The sequence below is a fragment of the Barbatula barbatula genome (assembly GCF_947034865.1).
Source record: "Barbatula barbatula genome assembly, chromosome: 7".
NCBI classification, from domain to species: Eukaryota; Metazoa; Chordata; class Actinopteri; order Cypriniformes; family Nemacheilidae; genus Barbatula; species Barbatula barbatula.
In genome coordinates this window covers 23,696,629-23,716,540 of record NC_136770.1, presented here as the reverse complement: position 1 = coordinate 23,716,540, position 19,912 = coordinate 23,696,629, and the positions used below count along the sequence as shown (strand labels likewise).

At 39.4% G+C, this 19,912-nt stretch overlaps 1 protein-coding gene across 4 annotated transcripts; it reads left to right on the top strand.

The window, feature by feature from the left end:
* The first annotated feature begins 650 nt into the window (after positions 1-650).
* Positions 651-15,830, top strand: arhgap40 (Rho GTPase activating protein 40). 4 transcript variants are annotated; one of them, XM_079461375.1, is made up of 15 exons: positions 651-837; positions 8,134-8,339; positions 8,426-8,646; positions 8,948-9,014; positions 9,845-9,996; positions 11,104-11,269; positions 11,351-11,442; positions 11,606-11,683; positions 11,791-11,950; positions 12,035-12,117; positions 12,265-12,474; positions 13,305-13,448; positions 13,926-14,071; positions 14,158-14,213; positions 14,386-15,830. In XM_079461375.1, the coding sequence occupies exons 2-15, from the start codon at positions 8,153-8,155 to the stop codon at positions 14,487-14,489; spliced, it is 1,866 nt and encodes a 621-aa protein (XP_079317501.1). In that variant the 5' UTR covers positions 651-837; positions 8,134-8,152; the 3' UTR covers positions 14,490-15,830. The 4 variants fall into 4 exon arrangements, with proteins under 4 accessions (XP_079317501.1, XP_079317498.1, XP_079317500.1 ...); XM_079461372.1 differs by lacking the exon at positions 651-837 and adding an exon at positions 3,695-4,173; XM_079461374.1 differs by lacking the exon at positions 651-837 and adding an exon at positions 6,443-6,871.
* Positions 15,831-19,912: the final 4,082 nt, after the last annotated feature.

The window sequence follows — 19,912 nt, the reverse complement described above, 5'->3', positions numbered from 1 at the left end:
AGATTTTGCATTAATAATATTGGGATAACCAGAAATCTAATCACTGTGATATTGACACACAATCTGTCTTCATTGCCGAAGAAAACATTTATGTTCTTGCACCCCAAATAACCATTACTGTCCAGTGTGTGTGAGAAGGGTATCCATGGAAACCACGTTGTAAGCAGCAGTGTGTGTTGGTGGGAGTGGGTGTGGCCAGAAACCTTCATCAAGGTCGAGTCTGAACAATAGAAGGAAATGGACACACACACACACACACACACACAAACACACACCTTTAGCTGAAGACACTTATGTGAGAAAGAAAACAATAACAGGATGAAATTCCTCCAGCCACAATAACAGATATATACACTTTACACTATAAATGACAGAATGCACAGAAATGTTTAAGAAATGGTTATTAATATGACCCCTTAAATGTTCACCTTAAAACCAATTCAATTCCCATTATAACCATTAAATCCATTAGAATGTGTATGATGGTTTATATTGTTGTTTATGATGTAAATGTTATTCTTAGATTTGGAAACGTGCTAACGAATAGATATCCTATTAAATAAATAATATATACCATTAACGATTTATATTTGGAAAGTAAAACATTGTATAAATGCTTTGTTGAGGTCAGTGTAAAAATGAACTGGCGCGTACAACGAGCGCAATCGTGCAGGCGCGCTCCCGGACCTGTCCGTGACGTCACACCATGGCAGGCTCAGGAACAGCAGCATCCGTGTGTCGCGCGGGAGCGGCTTCTGCTCGTGTGTCTCCGCCGCTTCAGCATCATTAAAGACGCGCGTCGATCGCGGAGGCGAAGCGTCGAGGCTCCTCTCACAGGTGAGATCCGCACTGTCGTCGAATCTATCGAGGCAAATAAAGCCGATCTTTATATTCCAGTCGTTATCTGCGGGATTGTGTGGCTGTGTTGTTCAGCGTTGCAGGTTGCCATGCGCCGGAGACCTGTTGCTATGGGCGCGTTTGTGCCGCGGGAGCGCGCGCTCTCTTTGTCCTGCAGCCGGAGACAATGGAAGGCAAATATCTGCATTCTGCACGTGCGCTTTATTGCGGGTCTGTTAAATGAGATTATATTGAGAATAAAGTCCGAGTATCTACCGGGTTCATGGCACGAAATGTGTTTGTTGAATGTGGTGCTTAAAAGATAAAGTTTGTGGGAATAAAATGAATACACCTGCACAATATAAATGCTTAGGGTTATTTATATATCTATTACAGATGCTATTATGAGCAATTTGCCATTGAAACCATTTCATTATTCCTGTCTAGTGTGTTTTGGGTATTGTTCCTGTAGGATGTATTGGTGTTTTGGTCACAGATAACTAGAACATAATACATTACCATTGCAATTGCAATTATAACCATTTAATTCATTTGAATTTGTTCCATGGTTTCTGTTTTTTTTCTGTGAGGACAAATGGTAAAATTCGGCATGAGTGATATGGATGGCATAACTCAGATCTTTGCGTATGGAAACATTTTTTGTGAGAGACTTTTGATTCCGGGTACAATTTAATGTTAGACGTATATCTGAAGCTCTGTTAGGGATGTATGTGTTGAGTATGTGTGTGTTGTCCGTGTATTTGACCTCCACACTGAATAGCGTGGGATCTGTCTTTAGCATATTTGTGGTACATAATGCTCATGTGGGCAGTACAGTATAGAGTTCTGAACATGATTACACAATCATATTGGATTTGTACTCTTTTAAGAACACTTCAACAGAATGTCTTGTCCTCTAAAGAAATGACAAGGCACTTGATTCTATTGAAGATTGTTTCATTGCTCATCTAAAATGGCCATGTGTCTTAGTTTGTGCACATTCTAAGTACATAGAAATGATTGAACGTCTTCGTATCTTGTGGAGAATAAACTGTTCTTTATTGTTTGCATATAATAAAGCAAATTACAACCTTTAATTAAATTTGTATTCCAAAAGTCTCAAACTGTGCCAAGATCTGTAAGGATAACAAAGTATGTCAAATATCTCGATTCAAAGTCCAACATTTCTCATTACAGTTTTTCAAGACTAAATGATCTCACCTATGCTATCCACATTTGTTAGATTAAAAGCTCATTCTCCTAATGAAATCAGTCGCTAAATTGAATGTTGTGTTTATACTGTGAGAGTCCAGATTTCATGGCATCATCCAGGATTATTAACCAGGGGTTGTATGTTAATGTTGATGTCGTGAGCGAGGGATGTGCGTCAGTAAATCATGTATGTCATGATCTACAGGACGATACCAGCGATCAACTGCTGTGTACTTTGTGATTCCGATAAAACAACAGACGTCCAATAAGCTGAACATATTAGATGAAAAATTATTTAAGAATTAGGTAAACAACCTTTTTGTACTGCTGAAATGAGGTTCACACAATTCTGAGAGCTTACGACACAAATAATCACACGTTATGATCATTTTTTTGTTTATTTTTTGTTTATTGATCGTGTTTCCGGCTAATTCCTCCAGTGCAGTAACCGAACGCAGGTACCATTGGGATCTGTTTATGAGTTTAGCTCCATCAAAGTCGTTTCGTCTATTGTGTGCCATCTGTGAGCTGTTTGTTTGTTTGTTTCTTCATCACTGGCTAACAAACCAGGCATCCGTCCACAGTCTCTTCCACATGAGAGAGAGATCTGAACTGTGATGAAACCAGCCAAACCATATCATCACAGTCTAAAAACCATGAGCAGGTGCTGTCGCGCTCTGTCTCTCTCTGTCTCTGTCTGTATTTCTCTCTCCCGTGCAGGCCGGTGGTGATTAACGGTTGTAGTTTCTTTTCTGGCAGATCTGATATCGAATTGATGAGCTTTTCACTTAAAGAAAACCAGAAGGAATAAAGTTCTGTGGAGTGAAATCTTTTTTACACTTTATAAATGTCTCAGAAAGAGCGGATAACGTCCTAATTTATTAAAGACAAGAACTAATTGAACCAATAACTTTAAAAACATATTCTGTGCTTTCTATTGTCGTGGCAGCAGCTGCAGAGTTTACATTAAGATCTCTTTGATGACTTTGCAAATATAAGAACAGTTTGACATCTTATCAGACCGGCCCAGATCATTTACATTTATGCATTTGGGCGAGACTTATCCAAAGTAATTTCGTATTGAACCCACAACCTCTGAACTACTTATGCAATACTTTACAAACTGAGATTCATGAACACTTTTTCTCTGTAGTAGCATCTCCAGAAGTGTTGAGACGTCCTTTCATCGTTTTCCCTCTTATTTGGTGTTATTTTATCTACACTTTTCAAAGAAAGGTGCTTAACAAGGTTATTCGATGCCATTGAAGAACCTTTTGGTTCCATAAAGAACCTTTAACATCCGACGAACCTTTCTGTTTCACAAAAGGTTCTTCGTGGCAAAGAGGTTTCTTCGGATTATAAAAAAGTAAGAAGGAGATGGTTTGACTGAATTGTTCTTTGTGGAACCAAGAGTGGTTCTTCTACGACATCGCTGTGAAGAACCTTTCAAGCACTTCTGTTTTTAATAGTGTATCAGAGGAGAAAACTTCTGCGTGGTCCGCCTGATCAGGTGACATGAGTGTGTGTCACAAGTTTATTAATCCTCAAACTATTACAGGCTTTGCACACATTTACAAAACGGGCAAATCCAGGCGATGAGGATTATGACGCTGAGCTCAAGAGTGTTCACACGCTTTCATTCATTGTATTTGCGCTATTGTGAGTCTACAGAACAGCAACGTAGTCAAAGAAAGGAGGATTTGATTTTGAATTCTTGGTTATATAGGTTAAACAGGAGGCTTAATAGTCAGTTTAAGGCATACTGCAGTTCTCTAATAGTAGATGACGGTCATCTCAGGTGCCGGAGAATCTGTATATTATGGAGTATCCCCACAGCGTCCGCCCCCCTCCGCTTCCTTTGTTGTTTGTCAGTGGTGGCAGCTGCCCAGCCGTGCTGCCCTCCTCCGGCCCATCTTCCTGCGGCAGGATGCTGGGCTGCGCTGACGTTCCTGTGCGGAGCGTTCTGGCTCTCATGTGTCTGCATGCCGACGAGATTACAGGCGCGCCGCTAGCTCGAAACGGCCAGCTGCCGCTTCCTGTCCTCCGCGCTCCGAGGAACCAGAGCAGGATGCCGTGGGGACGACCGCTGGGCTCGGGTAAAGCCGTTGGACGTGCCTTGGCCAGGTAGGACCTTTTGGGCCACCGGACTGCTATCTCAAAGCATTTTGAGAGCTAAGGATTTGGTAAACATCTGGACAGTTTAATATAAGAGTTTTGGTGTGTTTAACAGTTCTGGAGAGCTTTAGAAACTAAAGTTTAAGTGGCATTGTTTTCTTGTACAGTAGTTGAACTTGGTTATCTGGTTGGCGGTTCACATCACTTAGTTGTTGAACTCTGCAAGAAGCTTTTTAGATGTAATCTGGATTAAGACTGAAATCAAAACACCGTCGCTGTGTGTGAAGCGGATTACATAATCTCGGTCTCAGCCTGAGATAACACTGTGTGCATTCTCTCCGAAAATGCCTTTATTTTCTGATTGAGAATTATACTTTATTAATCTGAAGGCTGGAATACACTACAAGACTTTTGCCCAGATTTCAGTCTGGACTTGTTACAGAAAGTCTGCGCTAGTCGGCAGATTTTCTCACGTAGTGTGTGATGCCTTGTTTTTCTCTGCAAACTTTCAAAAAGTCTGGAAGCGTGTGATGTCTAGTTTTTCAAAAATAAGTGAACAAGTGAAGTGTATTCCAGCATTTACATGTGTCTCCTTTTTAAAAGTAGAACTTTTAAGCAAACCTTTTTTTGGGCCAACTTTAACTGTAAAAACAATGTAATGCATTAAGTTTGTTATGGTAGTTAAAAAAAGTACAAGGTACATTTCTGTTGTACTTGTGTGTATATATGTAATAGTTACCTGCATGTCAAATTATAGCACTGAATATATTTGTATTATATACTGTATATACATATATGAAGAGTTTGGTTACAAAGAGAGAACTCAAATTTCAAAAATCATGTTTTTATTATATTAACACTTTTTTATTGTGTTAGTTAGCTGTTTTTTGTGTGTTATTATGGCTCAAATCAAAACAAACCAGTTTGATTGATATTAGTTGGACTTATATACACACAATAAAAACATGATTTTTGAAATTTTGTGAGTGTTTCTTTTTTTATGTAAACGCATTACAAAACACATTGTGGTATGCAACAACAATGAATGTCACGTGGAGATCGGGGGGGATTTCAGGTTTAAAAATTCTCTGACGGCTCTTACGTCTTGAGGGATAAAAACAACCTTGAATTTCTTCATTCCATCATGTGCTGGAACAGAGCCGCAGGATTGCACGAGCATGCACGACTGTAAACATATGAGCTGAAATATCTGTGGTTTACATTTGAGTGTTTGTAACACTTTATGAAAGTAGGCCTACTACAAGAGCAGCAGAACTGAGATTGAATAGAACAATGAAATGTGGTTCTGCGTCACAACTTCCTGTTCACGTTCGCTAGGAGACATTTCAGCTGTGACAGATTTAATGAGGACGCCTCTGTGTTCATTACTGGGAGGAAGACATATCTGCGTAAACATGACGACAGCGAAGGTTATGATCATAATTATATATATGTTTCTGTACTACAAAACCTAAAATTGATATGGAGGTTCACGTCAAACACACACGCATTATAATAACCAGATCGAGCACAAAAGTTCCATCAATATTCATGAATGTGTATTCATTCAAAGCTGCATGCATAATTAAACAAAAATCATTTTTAATCTCTGTTGATTTTCAAGAGTAAAATGTGTGTTTGTTCCATAATACCGTATCTCTGGAGATTTGGTGGAGTTCCCAGTAGTGTTTCTTTTAAAATTGCTTGGGAAAATAAAACTAGAAACAAATGAGACAATTGTTAAAATCCATGAAGTATGTTTAAACTTAGATTATAGAGGAAAAATGTGGATTTGGGTCAATTTGAGGAGAGTTCATATTGAGATCTTCAATAATATTGACTTTGGATTGTACTTGACAAATCTGAGCTAAGTTTGTGGCATTGTTGACATCTCTTCTGATCTCCAAAGGACACATTTCTGGCATTTTGTCTCACAAGAAATATCCGAGACAAACAGGAGACTTAAGTAGACCAGCGTTGTTCTGAGAAACAAACATGTCAGTCATTTCCTTGTAGAGAAATTTCCATGTCGAAATTCGACATTTAGTCCCCAAGTCCAAAAACCCTGAAGATCTCTGTGATGATGATGATTTTATTAAAATTATTGTGTTGAATTATAAAGTCTGGTCAGAAGTCGAGGCATTCTATTTTTAACGCGTCTATTGTGTTTATTTGTTTTTGTTGTGTGTTAAGTAAGGAATGGCATCTATTGTGTGTGGGTGTGCTCCAGATGGGCGGGTCTGGATGTTAATGTGGTAGTGCTGGTTTTATGCCTTCCAGCACACACACGTAGCGACCACAGAGACACCAGCGAGCAGCAGATGAGAAGAAAACTGAGACGGTGTTGGATTTTCTGTAATTATGGGATTTATTTGACCTTTGTGGAGATCTGCAGGATATATCCGCCTAAAGCTAAGACCTTGGACTTGCAGCGCAGCGATAAGTGACCACGTGTGTGTTCGAGGAACAGTGTAAATAATCAAAGCGAAAAATGAGAAATGTATGCACTTCTTTCATCTGAAGCGTCTCACCCACTCTGTGAGAATGTATTTTATGAATATGGCACCCGGAGAGGAGACAGCGTGCAGCGTTTGGTGCGTTCTAAACCCGTCCTGCGCTGTAAACAAGGTCCACAGAGGATGTGTGTCTTTCGCCAACATCATGACCCGTGCTCGACTAGACAAACTCAAAGTCATCCCATAACCAGGTACAAATCTGGACTGAAAACCAGATTGATGAGTCTTTCAGTTATACAGTAATGATTGTGTTGCTTGATTTGGATTGTGGTGTAAGTGAAGAGGTGAAAAGTTAACAGCATTTAAGATGTTTCCCGTATGTTTTTAGATGTTTTCCAGACGTTTGTGCATGGTAGCTTTAGGAGATGGACATCTCATGTAGGTTTTTGTCCAGGTGGCTTCATTCATGCAGCTTCATAGAAACTTGATTTTCCTGACTGTTGTTCCCAGTGAAACTCATCGGCTCATGAAAGGGTCATTTGGCTTGTAAACTCCAGGTGTTAACAGGAGTTCTAATGTTGCTTCATCATCACTTTATAGACCTTCATCCATGAATGCTGAAGTAACCCAGCTCTTTAAAATGAAGCCGATCATTTGACCAAACGTGATCAGATTTATCAGCAAAAAGCATGTTTATTGCAGCAGTCCACTAGCTTTCAGTTGTGAGCTGATGCTCCATGATATATTGAATGATACTGCATTATACAAATCAACACATTTTATTAAGTGCAATAAAAGGCTACTTTACATTTAGTCATTTAGGAGATTCTTTTATCCAAAGCGAGTCACTTGAAGACAGCTCAAATGCATATGTGATGGCAACCGTTGAGGTTAAGGCCCGTTCACACCAACGATAACTACAAAGGTTTAGCTATAACAACTATAAAAATAACAATACAGTTGATAAATAACAAAACATTGACAGCCAATCAAAATCCTTTTAAGATTTGTAGGACTCGCATTTAAAATGTGAAACATAACGTTATCGTCTGTTGGTGTGGACGATTGTCTTAATATAATCTTTGTAGGTCTTAGACCCGCCTTTATTGATAGACATTCACCAATCAGATAAATGAATATCAGCTATGACATCATATGATAATTAAACCTGTTTATGAAATGAAGGTGTGTAAATCGTTAATGATCTCATGTGATGATCACATCTGCATTTACAGCATTGTTTATGCTCGCTTTGGCTACCAGTAGACACACAAACAACCACAATACTTACAGTAATATTTCCATTTTGCCCGTAAACCCTTCATTTTTATATAGTGTCGGGTAGTGGAATGTCTTTACGAAATCAGCCAAGAATATTTCAAATGCATCCTCATACCACAGAATTCACGCATACTGAACTCACGACCCGGGCTGTCGATTCATTTTTCTGTTGAAGCACTTCCTCATATCTTCATGATTTATCTCACGAATGTCATCCGTGTGTTTGTTTCAGGGACTCCAGCCTTACCGCGATGAATGTTGAGTCCTGGGCGGAGCCTCTGGACCCGCAGCCGAACTCAGCAGACGCGCAGACAACGCAGCCGCAGCAGCCCGACAAATTATGTCTGGAGTCTTTCTGGAGTGAGGTGGAGAACGTACAGCAACACATCAGCGACTCGGGGACGGAAAGCAACAGACGAGACTCGCGACAGTCTGAGGGTGAGACGCAACTGCCATTTCATTCAATTGTAAATGAAACAATTGAGAACTCCATTAAATCTCTGGAGGATGTATGTGTGTGTCAGAGGGTGAACAGGAGGAGCTGTGGCTGCAGGATGCTGGTCTGTCTCCGCTGGAAACAGGTGAAAGAGAAGAAGTGGATAAAGTCGTGTTGATGTCCACACTGACCAGGACACAAGCCGCAGCGGTTCAGAGACGTATCGATTCGTACACCTGCTCACTACGCAAGAGAAACAAGACGCCACCTCGACACGTCAAAGACATCTTTGATTCACCTTTGACTCAGGTAATATCACCTGCGTTTCTGTTCACATATGGACAGAATGTTTCGCTCAATCATTTTATAGTCAAACCGACGCGCTTGTTTCCCATGGCTGGGCAGTTTAAGATCAGATTTGCAGATAAACTACAGAACGAGTGGATAGATGTCACAGTATTTGTGTTACGAGTTAAAGCTGAAAAAGTCACCCGTGTCATTTTGGAAAGCGGAGATTACAGCACGCACCAAACAGATGATATCAGTGATGTGACATCTCTGAATGAAGCTTTAAATAACAGCGTGTGTGTTCGTGTGTGTTTCTACTCAGTCAGCAATGCCTGAAACAAACAACAGTGACACAAACATGGAGAGCGTCACAAAGACCCAGAGATCAGGTACACACGCACGTTTTCATATACTGTATATAGACACAGTGACTGTACAAACTGTATATTCTATTCCCTAAACCTGACACCACACAAACACTTTTTTACATTTTCCAACATCATTTAGTAAGCTTAATAATCAGTTCACATTGGAAATATGACATTTGGTCCCCACATTGAAAAAAACTCTACACTCTGTCTCAAACTCAAACTCTATTTTTTATTAACTGTATGAAATAAAATAGAAATGCCCAGTCGAATAAATCTGGGGTTAGGACAGAAAACCACCACCAGCATCCGCCTATCAACCACTCAGCATCTCCATAGCAACACAACATCCACAACACTTTTCAGCATCACGTTTCACACAGAAAAACATCTTGCCTTAGAAAATCCTTAAAATATTGAACATATGTGTACGTTATGAAAATATGAATACAGATTAATACGGATTATTATGTTATAAATAACATCTGTGATCGTAATTATACTATGCTTGAATATTTTGGAAACGGAAACATGTTCATGTCATGTGTAATATAAGCTGCATATCCTGACCATTCATGATAAATAATAATATAAGAACATGTGTGTTTAATAACATCAAAGATCCGCAAATTCAGAAAAATCTTCTCAAGATCTGTAGGAAACCTTAATTATCGGTGAACTCTGTTATGCTGCTGAGAAATAAATGCAGTGTGTCCCTTTGAACACAAGATGCAATTTCCTGCCTTTTCATATGGAAATGACATTCAAACGGATCAGAGCCTTGACTGCCTCCCGCTGTCCGTAGAGACATTAACACTGCATGTGTGTGTGTGTGTGTGTGTGTGTTGTAGCTGTCAGTGTTCAGGAGTGTTCAGCCCAACAGAAGGATGAGATATTTATCACAGATGTGGCGTATTGTGAGCAGGCGGCCATCTTACTGAAACAAGCCAAACTACCACAACACAACAGCATCCAATGGAAGAGAGATGATGGAATTCTGCCGGTAACTGACTCACTCTCTGTCTCCTTACATTTTCAGTTTAAAGCTTCGTTTTTGGCATTAAAGTGTGTAGTTTCAATAATGCCAAAGTGTTTTACATGTACATGTTCAACAAGTAATGAAAAGAGAGATGCAATATCACAGTGAAAACAAAAATAAGGTGCTTTGTAAAGGATAAAAAATTGTAATAATCAAATATAAAAAGCATGTTTAACCTCACATTTTGAACAGAAAGAGAAAATAAAAATACTGTAGATGGATTCTCTCGCTCGCTCACTTTCTCTCAGTCTTTCTCGGACCCCCCTCACCTCACCTCACCTCACCTCAAGTATCTCTTCCTCTCTCGCTCTCTCTCTGTACCTTTTTTATTTATAAAATCATATTACACTTTATCTACTTAAAATGTTGCAAGTAACATTATATCTAACACAAGAGACATACAATAACACAAAAACATAAACAAAATTAAGTGGAATTTAAAACATTTACCAAAAATGAAATAAAAATGTAAATATCGCTGCTGTCCTTCTGAGACCTTGTATCTTCAACTTGGTGATTTCATTTAATAAATCATTATTGTATGTTCGTAATATATTGGAAATATCTAATCAATAAAAAGTGTTATCAAGTGTGTAACACGGTTCAATAAAAGGAAGGAGGCGGAAACCGGTGAACATAACACAACGTTTAATAACACAAACAAACAACAAAACGAAAGTAAATTGCCGACAGCTCCCACATGGTCGACTGCCGGCCACACAAACATAATAGCAGAACATAATGTCCAGGCCTGGTCCTCTCTCGTCCTTCCCTGTTGTCGCTCCTCTCTTATGCTCCCGGAGCTCCTCCGTGAGAGATGCGAGACCGGTGCACGTGCAGCTGACGCTCTTTATCACTCGCGTCACCGGCCTCGCGCCGTTCCCTCACGGCTCTCGTCCCGCCCTGCTCGCCGCAAAGTGCTTTACAACTTTGACGACGAAGTATTGAATCATTTCATAAGTAAAACAAATTTTCATCCCCTGAAAAACTGCGAATTTGGAAATCAATGGTTTTGGAATGACAGCGACGATATAAAAAATGATGCATGTGAAATGTCTCTCTCTCTTTTAGAGGGTGATCTGTCCACAGTGTCGTTTGGGCGTGACGCGGGTCGTGGATTTGTCCCCGCAGGACATGAAAAAGGTGCGTCAGTTGGCTCTGATTGACATGACGGCTCTGTGTGACCTGCTGGAACTCGAGGTCAAACGACACAAAACGTGTAAAAGGAAAATCGCCGGTGAGTTTCCTGTGTTTACATCAACGATGTGTTTTCGGTCACCTGCAGTAAATAGTCCTCACACAATTCTTCTTTGGTCAGAGAGCTGTTTGTTTGGTGTCCCTCTCGCCTCATTGGTGGAGAACGATCAGAAGATCAAACCCAACACTCCGATCCCTCTGTTCCTCCAAGCGGTAAGGACTTTTATATTATTTGTAAATAGCAGTAGGCACATGCAGTGCATAATATAAACAATTTGTTAGTTTGCTTATATTTCATTTGTAAAATCACAGTCTTTATTTGTCATTTACGCTCTCGTGTCTGATGTGTGTTGTTTGTTTTGTTCATCTGTTGTAGCTTCTGTCTTTTCTGGAGAAGAACGGTCTTGATTCTGAGGGGATTCTGAGGGTTCCAGGATCTCAGGCCCGAATCAAAGTCAGTTCATCATCACTTCAGCTTTATGTTTGTTTTCTGATGTGATATGTGCAATGTGTTTGGTAAGCTCGATGAAGCTCATGGGGTTGGTGGTCTGTTTGATTTAGGTTCTTCAGCAGAAGTTGGAGAAGTCGTTTTATGGAGGTTCGTTCTGTTGGGATGAGGTCAGTCCGAATGACGCCGCGGCTCTGCTGAAGAAATTCATCCGCGAGCTGCCGGCTCCACTGCTGACCCCCGAACATCTGAACACCTTCAGCGCCGTCAGGGGTGTGTGGGCGCATGTGTGTTTTTGCATGGAGCATCTGGATGCATGGGGAATCAGATTGATTTTTGCTGTGTCTTTTCTTTCAGATATTGGAGAACTGAGGCAGAAGTTGCATGTGTTGAATCTGCTTGTGCTGCTGCTGCCAGAACCCAACAGAAGCACACTCAAGGTACAAAATACACACACACACACACAATATGGCATTGTGATTAAGATGGAGCTAACTTTTTCATTTTGATAAAAGAATAAGACTAGACAGTTTACATAAAACACACAACAACAATCTGACCGGCGATTGGGATGTGTTTGTCTTCAGGCACTGCTGGAGTTTCTCAATAAGGTGGTTTCTCATGAACGCAGAAACCGGATGAATCTGTGGGCCGTCTCCACCATCTTGGCTCCAAACCTCTTCCTTCATAAAGCAGTGCCCAGTAAACTGCCAGTAGATGGTCAGGAGAAAGGTCAGGCCGAGCGGGCAGCGGACATCATGAGACTGCTCATACGATACCAGGACCTGCTGTGGACGGTAAGAACTGTTTTCCTCCACCTCAAACATCTCTCAACAGGATCTCTCCCAGATAGCACAGGCACATCTGTAAGATGTCAGCTAAAAATCCGGAGGTCTGTAAAACATCTGCCGTGTAAAAACTTCTGGTAAACATCTTAAGAAAAGCAATTTTACATACATTAAAAATCATATACATCTTACAGACATCGTCTAGATGTTTATCTGACAGCCGGCGTCTCAGAGACGTATTGCAGATGAGCAAACTATCTAAAAAAATAGGTCGTAAATGCATGGAATAGACGTCTGCCAGATGTGTGTGTGCTATCAGGGAATGTGATCGCTCAATTATTTCTCATAGTCAGAATTGAGATCTTTTTAAAGTCTTGTTTTCAAATGTTTTCCGTATGTCTGAAGATATTTGATCAATTTCTCAAGACAATATTTACTATACTGTATACTCCTACTATACTCTATAAGCTTACTGTACTCTGCTTTATAGTCTATACTCTTAGTGTACTCTGTAGTGTTAGTATGATCTATAGTCTTACTATAGATTGTACTATTTGGTGTACCAAAGTGTACTCTCGCTGTAATCTATACTCTTATTGTTTTATTACTTTACTTGTTAGTCTGTACCCCACTGTACTCTTTATTCGATTACCCTACTAAACTCTATAGTCTCACTGTACTCTGTAGTATGAGTGAACAGTATAGTATGACTATAAGAAACGTAAACATTCAACTCCATCAGGTCTCCCGAGCTATAAATGAAAAAACCTCTGAGCAATGAAAGTTTCCTTTGGGTTTGTTGGGGAGCGTTTGGATCTGAAGTGTCTCGTCTTCCGTAGGTGCCAAACTTCCTGATGAGTCAGGTGAGAAAACTGAACGAGAACAGCAGTCGTCGCTATCAGTTCTACGACAGACGCATCAAGAACCTGCTCAAGAAGATCCACACGGACACCAAAGACAAACCGGACAAAAACTCACCCGAGGTGAGCGAGACCGAAAGAGACGGAGGGAATTAGAAACTCTCGTCTCGTGCTGACAGATTGTGAGCGTGAGAGGATTAAGAGATAGAACTGATCCCTTTATTGGGTTTATCTCAGAGCGTCACCTCACCTGAGAAAGTCACGATCGTGTTGAACTCCTGCGTTAATGTCAGTGTCCTCGGCTGTTTTTTGTCCACATGCTTATTTTGATAGAAGACAGAATGTGGTCAGGATATTTTTTGCTAATAGGTGAATATATTAAAGCTATTAAAAGACGAGATAAGACATGATGTTGTGCTCCAAAAAGATTTATTTTGCATCGGGTCATAGAAATAGGCTTTAAATATAAATTCTTCATCATCTTGTCTTGATTTTCAGTGAAATGGGATCTGGATATTTTTGACATTTTTGTGAGATGTGTCCTTATAGATAAATTCAATGTGTGTGTGTGTGTGTGTGTGTGTGTGTGTGTGTTTCTAGCCCCGTCGTACAGTAAAGGTCCAGCTGGGAGATGTGAGTTTTGCAATGGAGTTTCGTCTCACCATACATTCTCGCGCCTCAGACCTGATGTCACAGTTTTATAAAGAACTGAACACTTCTGAGAACGGCAAGGGTTTATTAAAACGGTATGAACACAAATAAGGATTCTCATACTATAGTCAATTAATAATAATTTAGTATAAAAATAATGTTTTACCTGTTTTTCTCATAGAAATGGTTCAACAATTTATCCAGATTGTGCCATCTATGAAGTAGGTGGAAATATTGGTAAGTTGGTGGAGATACAGAATCCGTTATTAGTCAATATTCAAATATATATAATTAGATTTGTAAAAAAAGGCATTTAACGTACTTGACGAACATAGTATTGACCAATCAGCATCCAGAGCCAAAATAACATTTGATCATCTTTTATCCTAAATGTTGTTTTTTGGTCCAGGTGAGCTCTGTGTGGATTCAGAGACACATTTATTTGACCTGTACAACAACAACCCCAGTGGAGAATGGATTATTAAAGTGAGATCTGCCAGCAGAGGGCAGTAGAGACACAGAGGAGATGAAGATGAGACACAAACTCCTTCCTCTAAAGCCTTCATGTCTTCTGGACCACAATGTGAAAAATACATTTTCAAACATGACTTGATTGTGAGATCGAACTTTTGACCAAGCTGTGAGATTTTGAGAAGTATGAATCGGACGCACAGGAAGTGATGTCATAAGCTCTACACCATTTATGATGTAATGAAGCTGGACTTCTGCATTTGAATAGGACTTTTTCTCTGTGTTTTGATGCCGACCTCGGATTGTATCCGTTAATGTTGTTTATTTATTTTCCGCTAGTGCACAGTTGTGTTTGTTGTGCGATGAATGTATTGCTGAGGTGTTTTTTTGTACAGATTTGGTGCCTGACAGTATTAAATATTTAAATGGATAGAATGTGACTGTAGCTCTTTCCGGCTACGAGACGTCTGTTGTCATGTAAAGCTAAACAGATTTAAATGACTGTTATTGTACAATTTTGATGTGTGTTTTGTGTTCTTTTTGATACACAAGTCTCAACACAAACACATTGAGAGACGGTATTGTGTTTCCCCTCCAATGAATATGTGAATGTCAGTGTAATGATGTATAACATCAGTCACATGCTGTCATGATTCTTCCCGCTCGACAAACACACTGATACACACACTTTTAGAGAACACAACGCACGTTTGTTGTCTTATTTGTAAGCATACTGGTTTGTGTTCTGTCCTAATGAAACGTCACATCTCAGCAAGTCACGTAATCTGAGTTTAATATTTAGGGTTCGGTTGACATGACCGACCCCGAGCAAGCACTTCATGACTTTGGATAAACCCCAGCAGAAACAGCACTCGAGCAGCATGTGTCCTGTCTGCGACGCGTTTGACATTTCTACACAATACACGGGCTGTGTCGTTCTGCCATGTCTGCATGTCACAGCTGGTTGGTCAGGGACAAAGACGCTGGAAAGATCTTCTGTCTCCAGGAATAATCAGATGTAGGTCACCTCTGCGGCCTGCAGAGCCCGGGGTCCGCCCGGGGCGAGAAGATGGACCCCTTTACACCCACTTGCATACTGTATGTGTAATAAACACATTCGTGTGCGGCCATCTTGCGCTGGAATATGTCCTGCCAAGCTTTTGTACAAATGTGAATGTAGCTTTTCAGCCACATGAACTCAGTGTTACTCTTCTTGAAACGTTCAGTGTTTGATCCTTTATCTATTTGTTCATCAGAATGTGTTTGGTTTGTAAATGAAAGCTCTTTTGGTGTGAGATATTAGGCTTGTGTGCGATCTCTGTGGCTTTTGTGAAGGCATTTATGTGGACGTGATGTAATAAATTTGACTTTGATTTGATATGAGTTCTTGTAGGGGATTGAGGTCTTTTGTGTGTGTTTGCGTGGGGGCAGATGGACAGCCGGGCTGTGTGCATTATCTCTGTCAAATGTGCTGTAAAATGACAACAGCACCACATCAATACTATCAGTGTCACCCAGACAGGGACAAAGCAACATGTTCACACAGTGATTCCTCTCAACGGGACCGTTCTGCTGTAGCCGTGTATTGATGGATGATGCTGGTGGAGCAGAAGAACTTTTCTCACTCTCCATTCATCTCACAATTAACTTCTGCTCATCTAGTGAAGACACAATAAGAGTTGCATATGAATTACAGTGTTTCAGAATGTTCTTTATAAATACATTTGACCCATCCTTAAACCCTCTCTTATGTTTATATAGCCTGGCATGAGACCACATCAACAGACTATATATATTTAAAATATTTATGTCAACATATATATTTCTATTTTTTTATTTAATAAAATATTAAATCATATTTTCGTCTTCGGATTAGATACTTAAGTTACTGTATATAATACCAAATTTTCTTTAGTTAATTTTTTTATTTAATATTTTCAATATTTGGTTTAATCCCCCCCCCCCCCATGGTTCAATTAAACCAATTTGGAATATGGTACAAAGTGGAGAAAACGTTTTTACAGTAAAAGAAAGGGCAAACTACAGCATATGAGGGAATATGGGTTTCATTCTAATATACAAAGCTGAGCTTCTGTTTACACTCCAAGAACAACTATGCAAAATTCATGGGTAACTGAAAATGTCAACGGTATAATTTTTTTACCAAAGGTTTTTACTAAAATAACAGCACAGATATAACCATTTGGTGGTTCAAATGAGGTCTCCAAGCATTTGTTTTATTGTATGACGTTAGTGCCATTTTCAAGATTGTCACATCCATAACGGTACATTTCCTCAAAAATGGCCACATGGGAAAGAAAATAAACAAACTATTTTATGTGTCCCTTCTGCATTTGTTGGGTATAATGGCTTCAGGTTTGTGCATTATAATTCACAGAAATTGTTGCTTCCCAAAAACCTTTTGTGTCACATCCATAACGCATGTGTATTTGCATTTTTTCGAATAGAAAAACTCTATCAACAAGGGTTCAATAACATCTCTAACATGTAAATGCATTTGTTTTAATGATCCATTTAAGAAACTCCATTAGTGAACGTCATTAGTGTGTGTGTGCGTGCATGTGTGTGTGTGTAATGGTGTGTGGAGAACTCTCACTGCATGTGTCTCACTGCAGCTGTGAGGAGACATAATGGAGAAGGACCGGGAGACAGGAGGCGGTGAGACATGAATGGACAGGCCAGCGTTTCTGGCCTGATTCGTGTGTCATTTCGTGAATACTGTAATTGTGGGTGATTAGCAATCAGTGGCTTTGTGCGACAGCCAATCGTTGCAGAGTCTGCACGAGCCCGTCATGTGACCTGCACTTGCGTTTGATCCGTTCTAGCACAATTTTACTACAGTTGTGCTTTTGAAATAAGCTTCTGTTGCCATATCTGGCAGATGACCATCTATTTAACAGACACACATAAGACGTAGTGAGAATATTTGTGGAGAATTAATATGCGCACGTTTGTGTAAGTGTTGATGTGTACACCATCACAGCAATGAAGGATTTGGATTGACAGTCATGTGTGTTTGAACTGTTGTAGAATTGCTTGAAAGGTGGAAGAGAGAGAGAGAGAGAGAGAGAGGGAGAGAGAGAGAGCTGTGAAACATAAAGAGGACACTTAGGAAAATGTTCATCCATCAGTCCTGCAGCTGCCAGCAAGAGTCAAACTCCTACCTTTATCAGCAAAAAACAGACCTTGGGTTGCTTAGCAACGTGCCAGGGTTCATTTGGTCATGAGCTTTATCTCTTGCTTGTGACATGTCAGCATGTTGTTTGTATCTGTATAGTTTTAAAAGCCAAAATATGAAAAACACATGTACATGTCATATTTCATTTCAAAATACAGAATTATATTTTAGTTTCTTACAATAATAGGAAATTGAAGGGAAATATCTGCTTGAATGTCATTTCAATAATATGAATTCAAATGATGAAAAATTAAGAGTAATGTCACCATGGATTTAAATTAAGAATATTTTTTATAAGAAAATAGTTTGCATATTTATTTATTTATTAAGATTTTGGAACGAAATATAAACTGAACATATTGAGATTCAACATTCACCCAATAATACACGTGAGAAGAGTAACAAAACATCTTACCAAAAACTAAAACTGTTGAGAAGTAAATTCATATTCTCTCTTTTTTACACACACACACACACACACACACAGTAAACGCAGCCGGGTGAAAGGCCCAATAGAGAATCAATTAGCATTTAAATGAATGATGCCAATAAGGTCCAGAACGCTATCTGACATGAAGCAGGAGCAGAAATGTGGCGTTCCCATGAAAGACCTTCAAAGATATTCAAATCATAGTTTAATCCGACGGAGGAAATGAGGTAAAATAAAGACCCTCCGCTTCCCTTCCACATGCAAATAGAAAACATCACATTGGAACCCTTTACAACAAAATCCACTTCGAAATCCCTGAGTTAAATAAACCAAAATGAAAGATTTAGAGATGAAAAACAAACCGTATAAGCGTGTAAGTGCATCCATGTTTGAAAATACAAGAAGGATTTGCAGAGAAAGAGCAAAGGCCAAGCTGTTATTGAGGCTATTGTCAAGCAGCCATTGAAAAGCAACATGAAACAAGCAGACGCTTTGATTCTCTGCTGCCCAATCACAAGCAGATCACTTAGAGATGTTTGCCCAACTCAAGTACACCTGCCTGATGAATGCATGAGCCATCAGCGTGTGTGTGTGTGTGTGTGTGTGTGTGTGTGTGTGTGTGTGTGCCATGCTCATGTTTTATAAAAGACATCTGTATTTAAACCGCCTGAGAAATCAGGTGAAATGGAAACTTGTTTCAATGCAGAGTTTAGCTATTATATTTGTTTCACAGAATACAAAGACATTTATTTACAGCTGCATTCTGGGTAAATCTAAGTGTTCCCGAAGGACATCCCAGAATTCCTCTCATACGTCCCTGCAAATCTGAGAAGTTGTGTTGTCAGGACACTCAAACGATCAACGTCACCGCAGACGAACATGCATGCACGGCACGAGACTCTTTTGTTCTCAAACACACACTTTCTCCCTCTCTTACACACACACACACACACCCTGTGGATTCAGAGTGAACAGAGTGATATAATTGCACATGTCACTGTGACCTAGAATAGATCTGTGTCTCTCTCTCTCTCTCTACAATAAAAACACCTCCAGCTTCTTATATCTCTCCTCTCTGTTATATGATCTTAATATAACATATATGACAATAAACACTACATTTTTACTTGCATTAAAATATAATCTATACAGAAGATTAATTCGGATTATTATATTGTCAAATTGTATTTTTTGTTAAATATCAAATTAGATTTTCTGTTTTTCAAAACAATTGTTTTATTGAAAAAGGTTTATTACTGTAAAATAGCTATTTGCCTGCTTATTTCTGTACATTAATGTAAACAAACAATATCATGTAACGTTAAACAAAACGCATGTATTATTTCTAAACCATATTTTTCATGTCCATTGATTTATTAGTTCATTTAGTCATTCCAGTATTTTTATTTGCAATGACACAAACTGTTAAAGGTGCAAGTGTTAATTTTATAGTATATTTTCATCCAAAATCTACAGTAGAATTGTAAATAAAATAATATTTTGGGTAATTTGAATAAAAAAAGTCAAGTGATGTTGCCTGGTCCTATTTTTCATGAGAAAAATTCAACCTTTCGATATGTTTTATTTTTGCGGCACAAAACATTACCATTAAATTCCTCATACTCTGACACACGTGCCATATGAGGAATGGCTTTCTCTCTTTCCCTCTCTCTCTCTCTGAATCTGTGTCGATCTCTCAGTCTGTCTTCTGCCCTTATTTCTGCCACCCAATTACCGTGTCCATGGCAACTATCTTGGAATATGGCCCACAGACGCTTTGAGCATTACCCGTTTACGGGTCTAAAATCACCACTGTCTCCCTCTCCCGCTCGCTCC

Bases quoted from the DNA above. Each gene is read 5' to 3' on its own strand.
- arhgap40 (XM_079461372.1), top strand. From the start codon at position 3,869: ATGGAGTATCCCCACAGCGTCCGCCCCCCTCCGCTTCCTTTGTTGTTT. The intron at 9,015-9,844 runs GTACACACGCAC...TGTGTGTTGTAG, and splicing joins CACAAAGACCCAGAGATCAG to CTGTCAGTGTTCAGGAGTGT. The intron at 11,951-12,034 runs GTGTGTGGGCGC...CTTTTCTTTCAG, and splicing joins CACCTTCAGCGCCGTCAGGG to ATATTGGAGAACTGAGGCAG.